The 19,563-nt window shown below is 58.0% G+C and overlaps 1 protein-coding gene and 1 long non-coding RNA gene across 3 annotated transcripts; one reads left to right on the top strand and one right to left on the bottom strand.

The window, feature by feature from the left end:
* Positions 1–287: 287 nt before the first annotated feature.
* On the bottom strand, positions 288–7,555 carry FMOD (fibromodulin). Its single transcript, XM_030001136.2, has 3 exons — positions 7,029–7,555; positions 3,648–4,658; positions 288–1,574 (listed from the first exon to the last, which is right to left on the bottom strand). Exons 2-3 carry the CDS (start codon positions 4,636–4,638, stop codon positions 1,423–1,425), a joined length of 1,143 nt encoding a protein of 380 aa, XP_029856996.1. The 5' UTR covers positions 4,639–4,658; positions 7,029–7,555; the 3' UTR covers positions 288–1,422.
* An 882-nt stretch (positions 7,556–8,437) lies between these two features.
* LOC121232597 lies at positions 8,438–17,196 on the top strand. Of its 2 annotated transcripts, none has more exons than XR_005931379.1 (2): positions 8,438–8,539; positions 16,837–17,196. It is a non-coding gene; the product is annotated as an uncharacterized LOC121232597 (long non-coding RNA). The 2 variants fall into 2 exon arrangements; XR_005931378.1 differs by lacking the exon at positions 8,438–8,539 and adding an exon at positions 16,516–16,591.
* Positions 17,197–19,563: the final 2,367 nt, after the last annotated feature.

Below are 19,563 nucleotides of genomic sequence, written 5' to 3'. Positions count from 1 at the left end.
CCGCCATCCCTTCCCTCTCTCAACTGACACTTTTCCATGTGTATTTTTTCCCTTCTATAAATGTCCTTGCATGGACCCCATCTGGGATGTGCTGGAGCAGCAGCTCCTCGGTGCGAGGAAGGCGGCGTATGCACATGTTGTGTGTGGTACAACCACTAGACGGCAAATCCAGCCCAGATTATGTCTGCAGAAAGATCTGGTCTGCAAGAAGGGAGGTTACAGTGCTCAGAGCAGCCCAGATGCTCAGACCCTGGTCTCTGCATTTGGGATTCCTCAGACACGTTTTGTGCAGTTACAGAAAGGGCTTTATTCGTTGGTATGATATCTACAGTTCATGCGTCAGTGATAGTACAGGTTTTTTTGGGTTTTTGTTTCTATAGTGTTAGCATGCAGTTTAAATGCGGAGGGTCTGGATGACCGCTTCAGCTTTGCAGGTCATCTCCAAAGCTCAGCTGCCCCTTTGGTTCTCAAACTAAACCGTCCAAGGAACCAAGTTGGGTGTTTTTGGCGAATTCAAACGTGCTGCAGATGCACATGTCGCTGTGATTTTGGTTGTTTTTTTTTAATTGGGAGACCCCGGTTGCCTGGGCAGCGAGAGAGCTGGGAGCCAAGCTGGTGGCTGGGATGAAGCTGGGCGTGGGGGGGCTCCCCAGGCAGCCGGGGGTGACGGCACTGGGAACTGCTCCATCCCTCACCCCTGGTCCTGCCCTGAACCAGTGGTCTGGAAGGAAGATGTGAGACCCCCCCCTTGGCCACGGTCCACGAACAGGCTGTTTCTCTCTAACCTCAGCAGCTGACAGCTGCTCGGCAGCAGCAGGAAAGGTTTCTCTCCTTTATCTCTGGAGCAGGAGGCTGATGGAAGGGGGGAAAAAGGGAGGGGAAAGAGTGGATTTGCTCTTCCCCATGCTAGGTTGAGGGATGCTGGCAGCCAAGATATCTTTAACCCTTTACTCATGCAGCTCCCAACTTCCCGGATGCTCCTCCCAGTGACCGCTGGTGAGTCATTTTAGATCCGCCGGTTCTGCAGGACCCGCACCTGAACCCCTCCCCGCTGGGGTCGGATGCTCCGTGCCATGTTTTGGAGGTGGGATGAGCTCTCCCCTGTCCCCGCTGCATCCCACCCAAACCAGGGGAGAAGGTGAATGGGGGTGCAGCGCTTTGGGGGGTGGCCGTGGTGGGGTCAGAGGGGGAACGGAGCCAGGACCTGTCCCACCCTGTGTGGTCGGAGAGCCGGGAAGAGGGAGCGTTCGGGGAAGAATGGCTCCTGCCCACCCGTGTGGGCTGGTGTTGAAGTACCCTTATTGCACTATTGCGGAAGCCAAGTCAAACTGTCAAGCTGCATTAAAATGGGAGTGAGTGTCTCCCCAGGAACGGGGGAGCCAAGTCCTGAGGATGGGGAGGGGGCCGGGGGGGGGGGCCGGGCTAGATCTCGATGATGGTGGCACGCCGCAGGCACAGCGGGGCGTCGGGGGGCACCGCGTTTCGCTTGATCTCGTTCCCGTCGAGCCGCAGGACCTGGAGCCTGGAATAGTTCATGACGTCCACCACGGTGCAAAAGCTGCTGATGGAGAACTCTGCGGGGGGAGAGAAGACGGAGAGCTGAGCACCGGCTTCGGCCCTGGCTCTAACCTTTGTGATGTGACTGATCTTTGGGGAGTGAGAAATGTCAAGGGGGGCTGCTCTGGAGATGGGTCTGAGGGTACCGACCTCTGAGAGCTGGTTTATGTTAAGGTGGGCAGGAAAAAAATGAAAGCGCCCCCAAATCACCAATTATTCCTGCAATTTCGACTCGAGACCCTCCGCTCTTAAGCTAAAAGAGTAACTGGTGCTCCTAGCTGCAGTCAGAAGGAGCCTGCGAGCTTCTGCCTGTTGAAGGGTTTGGAAGCGGTGGCAGTGCCTGCTGTCTGCTGCCTTCGCCCAGCCTGGCTGGAGTGCTCGTAGGAAAAAAGCCGGGTGGAGTCAGAGGAAAAACGTTGCTTTTTATTTGCAACGGCTTTTGTGAGGCTTCGTACGCTGCAGCCTCCAGCCCTTGACTCCTGCCCTGGTCACCGTGGGACCACCCAGGCAGCGTGTCCAGGACATCCCTGTCCCCATCCCATGCCCACGGACATCCCCTCTCCCTTCATCTGCCACCCGCTGCCGCCAGCACCAGGCAGGGAAACTCCAGTCCAGCCCGGCCTGGGTTTGGAGGGAGGAAAAGGGGCAAACTCCAAAAATTTTGTGCAGGATTTGGGAGAGAAGCGACCGACTAGAGGGCAGCAAAGCTCCAGGCCGGGATGCTGCTGGGGAAGGCAGCGGGGTGCTGGGGGACCCCTGCGCCCACAGGCCGGGGGTTTGGGGGGCTGCAAGCCCTGCGGTGTGCGGGGAGGTAAGCGGGGACGTCCCGGTACGGCTGGAGGGGCACGATCCCGGCCCTGATACCCCCTGGGGTGGGATGTGCCCCCCACACCCCCCCCCAAAGAGGTTGGTGCTGCACCAACCCGGACCCGCAGCCCCTCGCTCCTGGGGGATGCTTGAAAGGTCAGCGGCAAAACCTGCAGCTGGAGGAGAAACTGCTGTAAAGCCTGAACGGCTCCACGGTGGTTTCATGGCATTTGTGGGCAGACGTTAACAGCTACAAATTTTGAAAGCAAACATTTGGGAATCTGTTCTTGTTTTTGTGTTTCTGTCGGTTCCCCGGTGCGGGGTTGTGTGTTTCCTCTGCAACAGCTGATGGCTGCACTGACACATCCCCGTCCCCATCCCAGGTTTGTTCAGGGGCTCCAGCACCGCTCCGGGAGGGTCCTGCCCTTGGGGCCTGGCAGGTGAGAGCAGCAAGCCTGGATTTTTCCAGGACATTGCTTGGTTTTTTTTTTTTTCCTAGCTTATTTTTATAAATAGCAGCCCCAGAACAATCTGTTCCTTTTATTTATTTGTGTATTAAGTGAAGTGAATTTTAGTCCTGGCAGAAGATGCTGCGTTGATGGCTCTAATAACTAAGAGCTCCCGTCTGTCCCAGCCCCAGCAAGGATGTGCCCCTTGGCTGCAGACCATGACCCTTGGGGGGTCTGGGGCCATGGGCTGTGCCGGTGCCCTGCGAGGTGGAGAGGGAGGTGGGCAGAAGGGACTGGAGAAAGGGGCTGCACTGACCCCAAGCTCTGCAGACCGCCGGGGTTCATCCCTGTCCCCTGCATTAGCACTGGCCAGGGTGATGTGTGTTCCCACGTGCAGTGACCATGGGAACCCCCCCACCTCTGTCCGTTCTGTCAGTGACCCCCCAGCCTGTGTGCGATGCCAAACTAAACCCGTAGTCCTTTCCCCAGGTTGTGCATCAGCTTCTACCCACAGCTGGTTTCTGGCATCTCTAACCAGAAGGTGCTCAGGCTTCTGCTAAATGCTCAGTAAAACCAGTGCAATGGCTTCGTGGATCACACAGGAGCGTTCAGAGCTGAGAGCCTCTCGGCTCCAGGTGTGTTGGGACAACAGGCCCCATTCCTGCCTTGCTCAGGGCCACCTAGAATTCTCCCAAATTCCAGCTTCCTGCTCAAAGCATTAGCCCAGGTAGTCTCCTGCGGGGAAGTATAGGTTCTGCATCCCCACCTCCCCATCCCTCCCTTGCACCACCATCCCTTGCACCACCGCGCTTTGGTTGACGCGTTTCTGCTCACCGTTGATTTGGTTCCCTTGAAGGTAAAGGTTCTCGAGGTTGGTGTTGACCCGGGGGATCTTCTGGAGCCTGTTGTAAGAAAGGTCCAGCTCAAGGATGCTGCTGCTGTTGAAAGTGTTGGTAGAGAGACCTTGATTTGTCAGGCTGTTGTGGGACATCCGTACATAGAGCAGCTTGGGAGAGACCTTGAAATAGTCATCAGGGATGGTGTTGATGTAGTTGTACTCTAGGTAGAGCTGTTCCAAAGCCATTGGGAGCCCATCAGGGACTTTCCTGAGGTGGTTGTAGCTCAGATCAGCAAGGATCAAGGACTTGAGCCCTTTGAGGGATGCTCCCATCTCAAAAATGTAGTTGTGGCTGAGGTACAGGGCTGTGAGGTTCTCCAGACCCTCCAGAGCATTGGAGGGGACCTTGGAGATCTGATTGTAAGACAAGTGGAGCTCTCTCAGAGACCGGGGCAAGGGGCTGGGCATCTTGGTTAGGTTGTTGTTGTTCATGTACAACCTCTCCAGGTTTTTGAGCTTGGCAAAGACCCTCTTGCCCATCTTCTCGCTGCTGATCTGGTTGTTGTGCAGTGCGAGCCATTCCAGCTCCGTGGCGTTGTCAAAAGCCCCCTCTTGGATGGAGGTGACCTGGTTGTTCTGGAAGTAGACGTATTTCATCCGCGAAGGCACGAAGGGCAGGTACCTCAGGTTACGGGTGTCACAGTACATGGCTGACGAGAAGTTAGGGGGGCAATCACACTCTTGGGGACATTGCCAGGAAGGGGCTTGCTGAGGTTCGGGGCCGGGCCCTGCCTCCGTGTCTGGAGCTGGGAGGTAAGAGTACACGTAAGGGGTGTTCTCATCCTCATAGTAGGGCATGTAGTTATAGGAGGACATACGGGACTGCCGCATGTAGTACTGTAACCAAGCCATGTCTTCTTCTTCATTGTACTGGCCCAGGGAGGCTCCGCAGAGCCCAGCGATGATCAGGACGGTGGCCCAATGCATGGTGCTGATGCTGGAGGGACCTGGGTGGGGGGAAAAATGGGGAGGAAACCGTCAGCAGTGTCAGGTCTGATGTAAGGGCTAGAGGCAGGCGAACTGCACCCCGAGGCCTGGGAAAGCAGCGGGGTTGGATGTGGTTGCAGCCCTGCATGGGGTTGGTGGCAGCTGGCAGCAGAGCTGGAGAACCAAGGGACCTGAGTGAATCCTACCCCAAAAAATGCGGCTGCAGACGTGTCCCCTGTTTGCAGTTACCTGATCTTTCCCCTTTTCACCTCAGGCCTGTTAGAAACCTCCATCCCAGTGGATATTTGCTTGCAAAATCTTTACTTATGGGTATTTCTGTTACAACTGAGTCGAGGATGGAGATATGGGGAACACGGTCCCAGTTTGTGTAAGGTGATGCAGCTCTGCCCCAAGGTGCCTGGGATTCACCTGTACTGGCTCTGCACGGGAGGGAGGAGAAAGGACTCAGCCACTCTCCGGCCAAGCGGAGGAGAGCGGTAGCTGCGAGAACAGGTTGATGGAGCTCAAGGCATGTTTCGATGGAGCTATATTTATGCTACACTCGCTGGCGACATAATTCGCTGTGGGTTTCATCCAGCTCTCCCTTCCCCCACGAAAATGCAGGATGCTCGTGCTGCTTGGGACTGATGTAAATCCTGGTAAACAAGTTCTGGCTTATTTTTGAAACTAAACCACTTTCAAGCTTAGATTTCCTGAGCTCAGCCCTGACACAAAAAGGGGCAGCATCCGCCGGCCCCTCGAGGCCAGTGTGACCAGGGAGAGAATGAGCCATCACCAGACCTGGTGCTTGGACCCTGCTTGTGAAATTCAGCCTGCCGAGGGTTGATGTCCAGAAAAGAGCAGGGCTGAGGGCTCAGAGCAAGGCAAACCTGTCCCCGAGCCCCTTGGCTTGGCGTGGGCTTCCCAGCCGCCCCGTGCCGTGCCCGGGGCGGTGTGCCGGCACACCGCGGTGCCGAAGGCAGGAGGACTCCAGCTACGGCCGTTCATCCTGACTCCTCGTCTCGGTGCTAAAGGAGAACGCAGAGCGGCCTGGAGCAAAGCATCTTGAAATGCCTCCAGGAAACACACAGGGCCATGCTGTTCGGAGGGGGAGAGGAGCCGCTCCTGCCTGCTGGCTCCTATATACGTGGCTGGAAGCACGGGGCTGTGGTGCTGCCGGTGCATCGCTGCCAGCTCCGCTCTGGCAGCCGCAGCGTGGGCAATGTGCAACGCGCGGGCCAGCGTCCCTCCTCGCTGTGGCCGTGGGGTCACCCGATGGCACCTCACCGCGTCCCCGTCCCGCAGCGAGGAGGGGACATCTCGCCCGGCAGACAAAGAGGGCACAGTTTGCTCCGAGGCAGCGGCTGCCCTGCCACCGAGGCACCCTGGCAGGCTGCTCACGCTGGAAGAAAAGAGGGATTGAGATGGCGGCGGGCAGGCACGGCTCCCTCGCTTTCTCCTTCTCTCCCTCCTTCCCTCTCCGCGTGCTCCTGCAGCCGAGGGGCAGATGAGACGTGGTCCTCTGTGCAACAGGGGAGCTTGGCAGTCGCAAAGGAGTTTCTTCTCCTCCTCCCGCCTGCTCCAGGGCACTCTGCCTGCTGAAATACCAGAGCCGCCCTGCTCTGCGCAGGGGCTTCTCCACCCATGCAGAGCTGCTCGGCAGCCCCTTCTCAGGGGGCCCCTCTGTGTGGGGCAGGACCGAACCATGGGGTCCCTCCACTTTCTTTAGTGCTCCCCTTCAACATACTGGTAACCCCAGAGCCTGTCCTCAGCAGACACCGCTGCCCCCCGCTTCATTTGAAGGTTGCTTCTCCCCTCCCCAGTGGGCTTCAGCCCAGTTTTAGGGGTGGGATCTGAGCTGAGCGTGCCGGCCGCGAGATCCGTGTCATCTCCTGGTCCCCACGCTCCTGTGCCAGAAGCTGCCGGGCTAATGGGGTCAGCTCCTCGCCCCGAGACGGAGCAGGTTTCGGAGCAAGAGGCTTCACAGTCTGTGGTCAACCACGGACTCTGCCCGTTGCCCCCCCATCGCCGCTGTGCCAGGCATGAAACCATCTCCCCCTTCCCCTGCAAGCCGGCAGACGGGACGGGCAGAGCTGTGCCAGGCAGGGGGGCAGCGAGCCGGCACTGCCCGCACCTGGATCTCGATGGTTGTAGGTGTCCAGCTCCCGGCCAAGTGGGCAAGGAGCTGCCAGAGGGGCAGGAGACGTGGGTAGCAGGAGAGAACTTCCCTGCCACGGCAGCTCAGGAGCGCTGGCATTCGAGCTGTGCCACCCGTGTCGCTGGCATGTGCTTCGCGTGGCAGCCGCCCGCCCGCCGAGGCAAGGGTATGGAAATCAGGCTTCAAAAAAAAAAAAAAAAAAAAATCATAATAAATATAGAGAAGGACTTACCAAGCTAAGAGCCTCCTTTTCAAAGCCTCGCTGCTCTTCTCTGGGATCTCCCGTGTGTCAAGCAGCATGTGAGTGTGTCTCCCAATTTGCAAAGGCTGGTGCCCGCCCTAGATCCCAGATCAAATATTGTGCTTGCAGGTCACGGGCTCGGCAGGTTTTTTGGGGAGTGACCTCCCAGCAGCAGCCAGTTTGCAGGAGAGACTGAAGAGACCCTAATGCTGCCTGGCGTTATAAATAACCTGCTTTTTCTTTCCTCCCTCTCCCTCTCTCTCTCTCTCTCTCTCCCGTCTTTTCTCATAGGAGTGTTGGCACTTTTCAGGCTCTCTCTGTTTAACGAGTTAGTGGAATCGGGGATGTTGTTTTTAAAAGGGCTGTTGTTAGGTCTCCTGTGTTTCTCATCAGGAAATGATGAGGAGGCCTCTGGACAGATTAAAAAATATCTGATTTTGAGGCGCTGAGGATGTGATTCTTAGGGAGAAGCGAGAAATTATCTTTAACTTTTGTAGTACCAGAAGAAGAGACGTTAGTGCCTGCTCTGCCTGCAGCCTGGGCTTCTTCCCCAGGAAGCCTCAGTTTATGCAGTCCTGCTATTAAATATTTAGGATAAACATTTCCATGAACGATAAGGCTGCAGCATCCAAGGTAAATAAATTGCCTACCAAAGGGCCACTGTGACAGCAGGAATTCATCTTCAGCTTGGCAGGAGAGAGATGCCAAGCTGGCATTTCTGCAGGCTGTGCCCATCCGACCGGGATGGGGGTGTCCATCCCCCCGAGGTCGACCCGGGAGTGGGTGTGGGGGGACGGGGCAGGGAAGCGGGTGCCGAGGGTGACCCGTGGTTGGGCAGAGACACGAGAACTTGCAGCTCTCCCTGCCACAAGGCTCATCGCCTCCGAGTGCCAGCCTTGCCCTGGGGGGTTCCTGCAAAGTGGGGGAGCGGTGGGTGCTGTCACAGCCCCCCCCCCCCAGTCCCCATCCTGGCTCTCTGTGCACTTGAGCTTTGGAGACAGCTCTTCCAGGGCTGTCGAAGCATTTCCTCCAGCAAGGCAAGGAAAGGAGGAGCCCTGACTGCCCATCGCCATCCCGTGCCCAGCTCCAGCAGCACGCCCAGGTCCTCCCAGGAGCCTGGAATTACTTAGCGAAGCTCAGCAGGTGCCAGACTCCCTCCAGGCTTCCTTTCTCCTTGCTTTCCATTGAAATTTCCCGGCCAAAGCTTCCTTTTCCCCTGGGGAGCCTTGCAAAGATCCTTATCGCTCCAAAGGTCCTTGTTGTAAGGAAGGGGGAATGCTCAGGGTGGTTGGCAGCCGGGGTTGCGAAGGACACGCTGTACAGTGGGGACTTTGCCAGAAAGCCGGTCTATTTGGGAAGGAAGAGTGTGCCTGGAAAGCACAGCTCGCTGCACCGCAGCATGGGGCCGGGATCTGCAAGGAGAGAGAGGATTCAGAGAAAGCCTTGCCTTCGAGTGGGAAAAGAGGATGGGGGGGGGGGGGGGTTGTGCTGCCTAAAAGGAGGTAAAACCTTTCTAGAATGGGGTGGGGGCTTTCATTCGGTTGGTAGCACCTCTTCTTGCCCATCAAGCACTGCTGTGGCAGCTTGCAGCAGCTCAGGGGAGCTGCAGAAGGGCTCTCACCGTGGGCAGGGAGGTGGTTCAGGGCTCTGGGCTGATGCGGAGAATGACCCCGCTTGGAGGGATTTCTTCCCGCTGCTGTGGAGCTCTGTTCCAGGGAAAATGGTGGGGAGGGTAGTGGCAGCCAGTAACATCTGCTGCTCGGCGCTCGGACGGTGTCAACCAACGTCACATCTCTGGCAGCTCGAGGTGTCCTGGTGGCCAACAGCTCAGAGGCTTTCACAGGGCTTGGATGTTTTTCTGGAAAAGAAAACTGTCCCCAGCTAGGTTAGATAAGGAGTGTGACCTCTCCATCTTCTGGAAGTTAAAAATATTCATGACCCAGGACGTGCGCCCTTTGGGGGAGGCTGTCCCGCAGCACCCACCGGGGTCCCGCAGCACCCACCGGGGTCCCGCACCTGCTGTGGGTGCTGAGGAACCCTGCATGAGCTGGTTCCGAACGGTGCCATTGCCCATGGCCACATCCCCTTTCCCAGCCTAAACCACAGAATAACAATATGCTTAAGCTCAGTTTCTATGTTCCCCACAGTCACCAGGGCTTTCTGTTGAATCTCATTCTGACCAGTTTAGGGCTATCTCAGGGAAATGAAAATTTACTGTTTAAAGAACCACATACGTCTTTTTTTCTCCATCCAGCCTTGAAATCTCATGCTCCAGGTGGCCAGCACCTCCCAAGCTGCTAGCAGGGCTCTCTTGCTTGGTCCGTTTGCCTGGCGTGAGGTGGGTGTTGGTAAGACCTCGGTGCTACTGCTCATTTCAGGCCAGTGCAAAACAGCTCCTCTCTGTTCCCAAGTGACTTCCATGAAGCTTTTTCAACATCTCCTCCTATAAACCCCTCTTCCTTATTGCTGACAGTTCAAAGAAAGCTCTGAACTGGTGACAGGAGCTGGGAACATGCTGTCCTGCTTGCTCCAAGCCAATGGTCCCTATCGCTGCCTAATCTCATCCGGAGCAGTTACTCCAATAGTCGCAGTCTGCATCTCATCAGGGCCAGACAGATGCCTGTATTGGTTTGCTTTGGTTTTCTAACCCAAACTGATGTGAACAGTGTCTATTTTGGTTGGGTTTGTTCCAGTTGTTTTGATCAAATCCTCTTGAATTTTGTATTTGAAACCACTGAATCTGGCCTGCGTTTGCCTTTAATTTGCAAAACCTGCGCTCGGAGCCGGGAGCACTGTCTTCTCTCTGGATGGACATGGGTTTGTCAGGATGCTTTTGGCACAGGGACTGAATGCTTCACAGCATAACAAAGAAAAGTCTCTGATGCTCTTGCTAAGGCTAAAGCTTGTTCTGCCTGGATGAAAGGAGAACTATTAAACCTACCATGGGCATCCAAAAACAGCGACTGTCAGAAGCACAGCTACTTCTGAGCAGCTTCCCTTTTTACTCATGGAAATGTTATTTCTGCCTCTTCCACATTTCCAAGAAGTTTCAGCTCTGCTGGAGCTGTTGGCTGCTCTGTCCTCCCACTCATGCTATTTTCTTTAATTTCCATGGCCCTCCCTGTCCTGGGAGGGGGTTACCAGTCCCACTGGGCTCAGGGTGCTTGAAGACAGGGCTGCTCGTGTAGCAATCTCACCATGCCCTGCCCTGGCTGCCTGGCAGGTCCTGCAGGTCCCTTCCTAGACCTAGTCTTTAAAGGCAGATCCCTGAAGGGTGAAGGTCCCAGCTGCTTTTTTAAGGGACTCCAGTGACAAGAGTCCAAGCAGGAGCCAAGGAGACCTTGTCCCTTGGTATCTCCAGCTTTGCTCAGGCAGGGTGGGTGGAAACGCGTGGGGCATCGCCTGCAGAGCCTGCGCGGTGGAGTGGCCCATGAAGCCACGATCCAGAGCCCCTTCTTTGCATCAGGCCTCCTGACAAGGCTCGTGCTACAAAAGCCTGAGCAGAAAGGCTTTGGAGCCAGTGCCTGGAGGTCTGTGGCTTCCAGGTTTGCATGGTCTTTCTGGATGTTTGCAACCAAACCTCCTTTTCCTCGCTGGTTCTGGCTCTTTCCAGCCTTTGTAAAACATGGAGAAACTTCTCGAGCGGGTACCGGCAGTGAGTGCCCTTCTCCAGGTACCTCTGCATCGCTCCATCCCACCGTGCCGTGTCGGGAACCCTCTCCTTCTTCTAACCGTGCCCTGAAGCGAGAGCGCTGGTGTCTGCAGGGTGGCTTGGGCTCCCCTGTGCCTGGGGGAGCAGCCCCATGGCTTTCAGAGCAGTTATCATCTCGGACGGCCCCCTCCCAGGGCTGTGCTGCTCCTTTTCAAAGGGGTCTGCTGAAAACAAACTCACCTGGAAGCCCCCACCTGATTTCCAAAGATGGCCAAAATACGAGCAGGCAGTGGAAAGGCAGGCAGGGAAACAGAATCCTTAGGGGGTGCAGGCAGTGGGTGAGGAGGAGCAGGGATCATCGGGTCCCGTCGGGCTCAGCCTTGGCTGAGCCGGGCGGAGGGAACACACTCAACATCTGGCAAATGTCTGCACTGGGCGGCTGCAGCCTCCTCTCCAAAAACGCAAAGGTCAGCGTGGAAGGGCAGGGCAAACCCTCCCTCGACCTCCCTTCTCACCCCGGCCTCTCTTTTCCCTTTTTTCTTTTTTAGCGTTGCATTCTTCAGCCCAAACAACATTCTTGAATCGAGATTTGAGGCAATCTGGAGGGAGTCGGTCACTCGGAGACGGCGCGACTGCCAAGCGAGCCCCGGGGCTCTGCTGGAAACTCTGATGCGGGTGCAGGGTGTCGGGGCGATGCTCTCACCACAGCTCCCGTGTGTCAGCAAGGTCCGATGCTCCCGGGGCTCCTGGGGTCATCCCATTTCCATGGGAGGTGCTTCAAAGCTTCCCTTACGTGCAGCAAGCTGCAAGGGCTCAGCCCAGGCTTTCCCTGGCTAGAAATGGGATGAGAGGCAGCCCTTGGCTGGGAATCCTCACCCGCTGTCTGCTCCCCTCCTCTCCCTCCCGCAGGACACCTGGGGTGGTGAAATCGGTGGCCGGCTGCAGCCCCGCTCGCTCGCTTGCATCCCACTCCCCAGCCCCAGCTGCTCCGTGCCATGGGGCTCCGAAAAAGAGCCTGCACCAGAGAAGTGCCTTGGCACCAAAAATAAGGGGGGGGTTGCCAGCTCCTGGCCCCCACCCGTGTCCCCTTGCCACTGCTCTGTCCCCTGCCCTGGACATGCTACGTGTACCCGGTGCCACCCCCAAGTGACACCCACCTTTGCACTGTGCCGAGCAGCCCCACGGCCCCTCTCCCCCCCCCCGTCCTCGCTCATCCATCCCATCGTGGTCCAGCAGCGACAGGGGCCGGGCTGTGCTGTAGCCACAAGCAGCTCCTATTTGCCTCCAGATCTATTGGGGGGGGGGGCACAGAGGAGGGAGAGCAAACCCCAAATTGCCCCTTACCCTCCCCAGCTGCTGACTTGGCACGGCTGCCAGCACTGGGAAATGCTAGTTTGGCTGGGGAAGCCTTTGCCCCATCCCACCCTAATTACAGGCTGCCTTAGGGGCTCTGGAGCCTCATGTAATAACTCCCTGGTCTCTCGGGGTCTGCGGGTTATTATGGGGTAGACTCAACCCTCCCAGCACCCAGACCCAGGAATGTCCCTGCAACCCGCTCCACAGCTCCCAGCCCCACGGACGTGGCTCTGGGTACCCAATGGTCTCAGCGTGTGTGCTCTCATCCGCCTCCCTGCAAACCCAAGACGCCGGATTTCTTAAATCTCCGTCTATGGGCTCCGGTGCCTCTCCCCTTGCAGCGTGGGTAGTGCCCTGGGCTGTGCTGGGAGAGGATGCCTCAGCACAAAGAGGGTCAGAGCTTATTACAACCACTGTAAAATGTGTTTGAAAAGGTTAAGTGCTTAATTTGGAACAGAGCTGGAAACTATGAAGTGTTTCCTCATCCCGTCGCTCTCTTGCCTGTCCCTAGATGTATGCTTTACAGCACTAACAGCTCCATGGCTAACGGAGGCTGGTTATGAGCACGCACTGAAATACCTTTGAGAGCCTCCGAGTTTTGCAGAGGAGCCAGGAGAGCAGTTTGCACAAGATTAGCCAAGTGCAAATCCACTTGGGAGGACAGCGGGGGAGCTGCCAGCTGCAAAGATCACATAGTCCCGTCAGGTGTCACAGGCTCTGCTGCCGCCGTAATTTATTGCCTGTGCCCGGGCTTCTGATGCAGATGTTTGCCCACGGCTGCGTGGGTATCGCTCGGTTCTCCTCGTAGGTATCACATGGTGTCGGGACCAAACCTGGCAGGATGCTGACACCTTCCCAGCCCCGTTTGTGGGACCGCCGTACCCTGATCTGCTGGTCTGGCACAGGACCTGCCCCTTGCTCCCCAGGGTGATGCATGTCCAAACCCAGAGCCCCTGTGCTCAGCTATCGCAGGACAGAGCAGCTCCGCTGGGACACGGCAGCAGCTTGCTGGACCTCAGGAGGGGACAGGGGCATGGGAAGCCCCAGGACATTTGCCAGTGGTGATTGCTCTGTGCTTTGAGGCTGAGCAAGGTGTCCCGCCAGGACCTGGCTGCCTCACCCCTTCTCTCCCCACCGTAGCATGAAGGTAGCTCTGAAGGCTGCCAGGCGCTGGCTGCAGCTGTCCAAGGAGCAGAAGGAAAAAATGCAGCGTTTCCTTGCTCAGAGCCTTCAATTCAGGTTTTCAAAGGCCCTTTGAATGCTTGGCTCCTCTCCGAAGCCTCCCAGCTCTCCTGAACAAACAGCAGGAGGGGACAGGTTCATTCCAGCCCATTGACTGAGGCTCCTGGATGGGGAAAATCTCACGTCATGTTTCCTACAAGCAGGGAGCCTCGGAGCCCTCTTGCAAAGTGCTGAGGCCAAGAGTCGCATCTCTGCCTGTCCCCAAAGCCGTCCCCAAACCTGTTCCCCCTCCCCAGGTCTCTCCTCTCCAGCTTTGAGGGCTCAGTGCAGACCTCCTCCTCCTCCTCCAAGGCAAGCTTGGTACCCAAACCTCTCTGCAAACAGGGTTGCAGTCACACTGGGAGCCAAATATAAACCCATGTAAAGATTAATAAATTATAACCAGCAGTCTGAGCTGCATCAGGCAGCAAAGAAAGAGAGGGTCCTGGTGCACAGAGTCAAGCTGCTGGCGGTCCCTCCCAGCTCAGCAGGGACTGTCGGAGAGGAGCAGGGCAATCGTCCCCCGTCCCGGGGTGCCTTTAAAACCACACATCTATCATTGCTGTTAAATGATGATAACGCTCTTAAAATGCACAGCCTCCCAAATCTACTCCCGTTAGTGAAATGCAGCCAGCTCTGGGGTAGGAGCGGCAGAGCTGGTGGGCAGGGGGGTAAGGCAGGGATTGATCCTGTCCTCCCGTGCCTTCTGAAGCTGGGTGCATCCCAGAGCCCTGTGATGGGCACTCGAGCCTGCTGTCCCATGGCGTGCTCAGCCCTTCTCCAGTGCCTCGTGGTTTCCCCCAACTTCGCGGATCCCCCCGGCTCTGGGAAGGTCACAGCACTGAACTCCCCTCCCAAACGGTGCGTGGGCTGTTTTTCTCTCTAAAGCATCTGAAATATGAAAAAAAACCCTAAAGAAAAGCGAAACATCAGCTGCCTGGGAAACCCATTAGCGTTCCTGCCTGCTCCTGCCACCTGGCTTCCCGAACTAGCAAACAAATCAAAACGTCCCGCTGCCCGGAGCCTCTTCACCCTGGCATCATTTCACCCAGAGCAGAGCCAAGCCCTGCCAGGGGCCACTGCAGCGAACCTCTGCCCTCCTCTGCCCTGGCTCCCATCAACACTCTTGGGCCTTCTTCCGAGCTGCAAACACTCCTCCAGACTAAAGGCAGGCATGGTTTTCTTTTTTTTTTTTAAAGAAAAAAAAAAAGCTTTGGAGATAAACAGGAGCAAGAGGCAGGGTGTGGGCGTTCTCTGCTTTCACTGCCGTTCAGCTGAATTGAGCTGTTTGGGGGAAACTTGGGGTCATGGCACTGCCTTCACAATTTAGGGAGATAAAAGGAGCATCTAGAAGGAGGTGGCATTGGAGGGACAAGACTGTCCCCTTGGGTTTGGGGTGGCGATGCTCTTCTCTGCCATGCCCCGGGCTCTGGGGCACATCCCTTGTGCCCCGTCCGCCTTTCCCACCCGGAGGGTGGGCGCTGAGATGTGGATAATCCCCACGGCATGGTGCTGCAGCCCCATGGAGCGGGGACAGGCAGGGGCCAGGGCGGTGAGGGGCTGCCGGGGGTCCGTGGGCAGACACAGCAGAGCTGGGGGTGGGCTGGGTGCTGCAGAGCTCACGCGGGTGCTGTCAGCCCATGAGCAATAATTAGCGATGATCAAAGCGGCTTCTTCCCGACAGCCCTGCATACGGATGCTTGGAAATCTCGACGAGCGTTCTGACTGCTGGCAGGGAGAAAATAACACCCGCTCCCGCCTGTGGGCAAAAGCCTTGCGCAGGCAGATGTCTGCTGAGCTGCTCCCAGCACCCCCAGCCCCAGTGGGGTGATTTTTGGGGGGCTGGGGGTGAGCGTCCCCATGGGCAGAGCTGTGCCTGGGTCGCTGGCGTGCAGGGCATGGTGGGACTCTGCTCCCAGCCTGGCAGCGACCGCATCTCCATTGCTGCATCTCTGCAAGTCAAGAAGAGAGAGTTAAGGAGACTAAGGAGTCTGGCAGCTCCTCGGGGTCTGGAACAGGCTGAGAAATGCGACGGTGCAGCTGCCGAGCCGCCCCAGCCTGCGATTCGGCCCCTCCTGCACCGAGCTGGGGCTGTCCCCGGAGCCAGGGCACCCGTGTCCCTGCTGCGGGCTCTCTCCCGGGTTATCCCAGCGGAGCGTGTCGCTGCACGGAGCTGGCACTAACCCCCTGCACTCGAGTCAGAGGCTGGCAGACCTCTGCTCCTGCGCCCCTGCCTGCATTTCCCTCCTTGGAAGCGCCCGCAGCGGGAGGGTTGGATGAGACGTGCCCCGGCCACGCTACATGTGGTTTGATAAATTCTTGCTTTGTTTTCGTTCGATTTCCGCCGGCCCTCTCGAGGACAGTGTGTGCGGGCTGATCGGAGCAGGGCTGGCTGCCAGCTGCCTCCACTCCATCATCCCCAGCAGAGGCACCAGTGGCTTCTCCTCCTGCCTTCGGGGTGCCTGTTCACGCTGGGAGAAGCTGTTTAGAGGACCCAGCTCCCCTCCCCTGCTGCCGCTGGCTGTGGCGGCTCCGTGGGTGTGCGAGGTGCCCCCCACACTCTGCTCTGCAGAAACAAGCCGGAATCCATGGCAAACCCCTGCCCGGCGCTCCTGGCCTCCTCCCAGCCTCAGCCTGCCCAGCAGAGGCAGCCAGAAAAGCCCTGTTCTCCCCCGAACTGGTTCCAGCAATTTCCCCGCTCCCCCCGACCCCCTCCACTTGCTTAGGGCTTGCACCTCGGCTGCATCCCCACCTGCATGGCCCCCAGAGCCCCCCCCCCGGGTGTTTTTCTCCCCCCTTCTCCCCTCCGTCCTTCCCTTCGCAATTGCGCAGCGGAGCACATTGTGTCTGGGAGCCCCCGGACCTCTCCCTGGCTCTCGGGCTCAGTTTTGTCTTTGCTTTCAAAGAGAGAGGGAAACCGCTGCCGAGCTGAGCCCGACAGCCGGCCCCGGCTGGTGCGGGACGGTGCAGCGGGAAAAGGGGACGGCTGGTGCCTCAGGCATGGAGGGGAAGGGCTGAACCCGACCACGGGGTCCGGTTTTGGGGGTGCTCTCTGTGCACCCACCGCATGTCCCCTTTGCTGTCTGCAGGCAACCATCCTCTCAGCCGTCACATGCAAGCACGCCGTGCGAGCATCGCACCGTGTCAGGGACACAGGACAGCCCCGGGGGTGTGAAAATGCTGGAGATATTCCTGCATTTCCCTGGGAAGAGCCAGGCTGGTTGCGGCTCAGCCCCAAGCGTGGCGTTTGCTGCCCTCCTGGAGAAAGGCGAGGAGAGGAAAGGGGGTGCCCGAAGCGGGGCCAAGCTAAATACGGGGCTGAGAGGTAGGTGGGCTATTAGTCCCCAAGAGTAACCTCAGGGAAAACAGCTCCTGCTATAAGGATTTCCTTCCTTTATTATTTTTTTTTTTTTTGGAGATTGCTCCAGCTCCCGCTCTCCCTGCCGACAGCCAGCTCCCTCCCGGCCGGCACCGCGCTGGAGGGAGGGGTTGGCTGCCTGTGGCTTTCTCCCTTTTCCCTGCAAGACCGAGATGCTGATGTGTAAGCTCTGGGTCTCTTTGGCTCCCCAGGTCCTCCATGGCTGAAGCAGCGGCTGCAGGGAGGAGGCAGCCAGGAAGCCGCCCCTATAGACGTAGCTATACTCCTCCAGGCTTCTGCATATATATTTCCACTGCTGTCTGCCTGTGCTGGAGTGGGAACGTGCGTCTCCGAAGCAGCACGGGGATTAATGGGCTGTAAGGAACAGGGCAGCTCTCGCCGCACCGTCCCTGTCCCAACCGGCAGCGGGTGCAGCCCTGGGACGGCCAAGCCCCGAGCCAGTTCTGCTCCAGCAGCTCCTCCGAAACATCCCAGCTCAAAGCAATTTTACAAGAAGCCTTCACTTCCAGGGAGTCTGACCTTTTCATTAATAAATCAGCTGTGTTATTGAACGCATGAATAATACACGATCACACCCAGCCCCACGCTAAGCTCTGTGTGTAAAATTTAATTAATCCTCTCACGTAACGCCCCCGAGGGCCGGTGATGAATGGTTACGCACAGCTCGGGCTGCCAGCGGTACCCGACGATGGCTCCGGAGCATCCTGGCCTCAGCAGCCGCATCCTGCTCACCCCGGGGGGGGGGTGTTTCCCTCCAGCAATTTTTTTGGATGCTTCTTTCTCTGGGTGTTTTAAAGGGGAAAATTCCCCTTTGCTGTGGAGCTGCTGGAGGAAACCCTGGCAGCATCCTCTCACCAAGCGTTTCCTCTGGGAAATAACATCGGCTTTTTCTTTCCCCGACCTTTTCCTGCTGTGGCTGTTAATAATGTGAAATCCTAAGTAAATGTCTCCATTCAGGTGTGTTTAACAGGAAACCATGAGCAAACATTGTCACCGCTGGTGCAATCTCCAGGAGACCCCCAGGTATTTAAATGGGAACCGGCCCCAAAGATGGCCTTGATCCCAGCAGGGTCCTTCCCTCCAGCTGCTTCATGGGAGGGGTGGGAACGTGTTTTCTTGTTTTTAAACTCAACAAAAGCTTTGACCCCATGGACGGTGCCAGGGACAGTGTTAGTGTGACTCGGAGGGGGGGGGGGGGGCTGTGCTGTTTGCTTCCAGGCTTTGCTGCTGCCCACCGCTCGTCTCGCTCCCTGCAAGCGCCGGGGATATGGAGGGGGCTTCTGCAGCCGCTGCCTGGGCTCTGCCCCCCAAGGCAACGGGCCGGGGGTCTTGTAGGGGAAACCACAGCAGCCCGGGGTTAATTAGCAAGCAGCGCAACGAGGTCTGGTAGCGATTACGCGCACCCTTTGCCAGGAAGCAGCTGCAAACTCACGTGGCCGGTGCGTGGGGGGGGGGCCCGAGCCCCTCCTGCCCTCCGGCAGCCCCCCAGCTCAGCACCCTGCTTAGCACCCTGCAGCCTAAGCGGGATGGCACCCGCTGCCCCACGTCACGGGGCTGCCTGGGGCCACGGGTGCGAGCGGGAGGATTCGGGTGGGCAACGCGTGTGCGGCCGGAGCTGGGGGGCTGCGTGCGGGGGAAGCCCGGTTTCAGGGGCACCCAGCCCCAGCTGCACCCCACGGCTCTGCCGGCTTTGCCGGGGTGCCGTGCGGTGCCGGGGATGGAAGCCGGCTCCCACGCTCTCCCTCTAGCGGACACGGCCCGTGGGTTGGCGTGGGGGGGGACGACTGGGGGCCCCCCTCGGCTCCTGGTGCTCCCTGAGCCACGGTGCCAGGAGGTGAATGTGCCGTGGGCTTTTTTGGCGCATCGGCACAGGCGCTTGGCGATGCTCCTGCTGTCCCTGCTCCCGGCTGACTTTGGATGCGTCGGCGCGGCTGGGAAAGGATGGAGCGCTTCACGCGCGGCCGTCGCTGCTGGGAGAAGGGATGCGGGTGTCGCGGGGAAGAGGATGGGATCACGCAGGGGCTCCGGGATGGGTTTCGGAGCTGGCGTGGGCTGGCACCGGTCCCACCGATACTGGGGAAAGCTCTGCCTGCTTCCACCAGCTGAGGAGCCGGCCCCTGGTCGCTACCTCCCCCCCACCCAAGCATGTGGCGTTTCAGCGAATGTGCTGAAAAATAAACACGTTTCCTTATAGCTCCACATGCACAAATGTTACCCTTGGCTGCACGCAAGGGGCCAGCCGCCCTGGGACTGAAGGAGCTTTTGTTGGGGAAACGGCTGCAAGAGTGATTTGAAAACTCCTTCTAGGTTTCTCTTCCTGCCTCTTTCTCCCAAACTTTCCCTGTCCGGCAAAGATCATCCGGGGGGATTTACAGCTCTGCCCCACGGCTGCAGGCTGCATGGCTCAGGGAGCATCCCCCTTCACTGGGGTAACCGCTGGAGCCCAAGCCCCTGCACTGCAAGCTCCTTCCCAGCTTTTCTCCCTGCGGGCTACGTACGCCCCAGGCTTCCTCTGCTCTCCCAGCCCTCCCAATTAAATGTTTCCAAGTGAGGTTGTCTTGAAGTGTCTGCAGCTTCAGAAATCCCCGGCAGGTTGCCTCTGAGGAGCGGTTTCAAAGGCTTTAACCGCTCTCTGATACCGGCGCTGTGCCGCTGCCGGGAGCTGCTGTAGCTCCGGGGTGGCTGCATGCAGCCAGCGGGACCCAGGCGCTGCTGTGCCCAGGTTTTTAAGAAATGCCAGGTCAGAGTCACCAAACCTCCCAGCCCTTGGTGCATGGCTCAAGCCCTGGGTGCGGCTCTCTGCAGACAACCAAGACAGGGCTGGAGCCAGCCCAGTATGGAAACATCACTTGTTTGCATCCGTAGCTACGGCTATTTTCTTCGATCGATCGCCAACAGCTACGTAAGGAGGAGTTTGA

Source organism: Aquila chrysaetos, chromosome 24 (assembly GCF_900496995.4).
Source record: "Aquila chrysaetos chrysaetos chromosome 24, bAquChr1.4, whole genome shotgun sequence".
Classification (NCBI taxonomy): domain Eukaryota; kingdom Metazoa; phylum Chordata; class Aves; order Accipitriformes; family Accipitridae; genus Aquila; species Aquila chrysaetos.
The sequence above is the reverse complement of the archived record's forward strand: the minus strand, read 5'-3'. Positions and strand labels throughout refer to the sequence as shown.

Coding starts and splice junctions, on each gene's coding strand:
- FMOD (XM_030001136.2), bottom strand. CDS start 4,638: ATGCATTGGGCCACCGTCCTGATCATCGCTGGGCTCTGCGGAGCCTCC. Junction 1,575..3,647: donor TCAAGGGAACCAAATCAACG/GTGAGCAGAAAC, acceptor CTCCCCCCGCAG/AGTTCTCCATCAGCAGCTTT.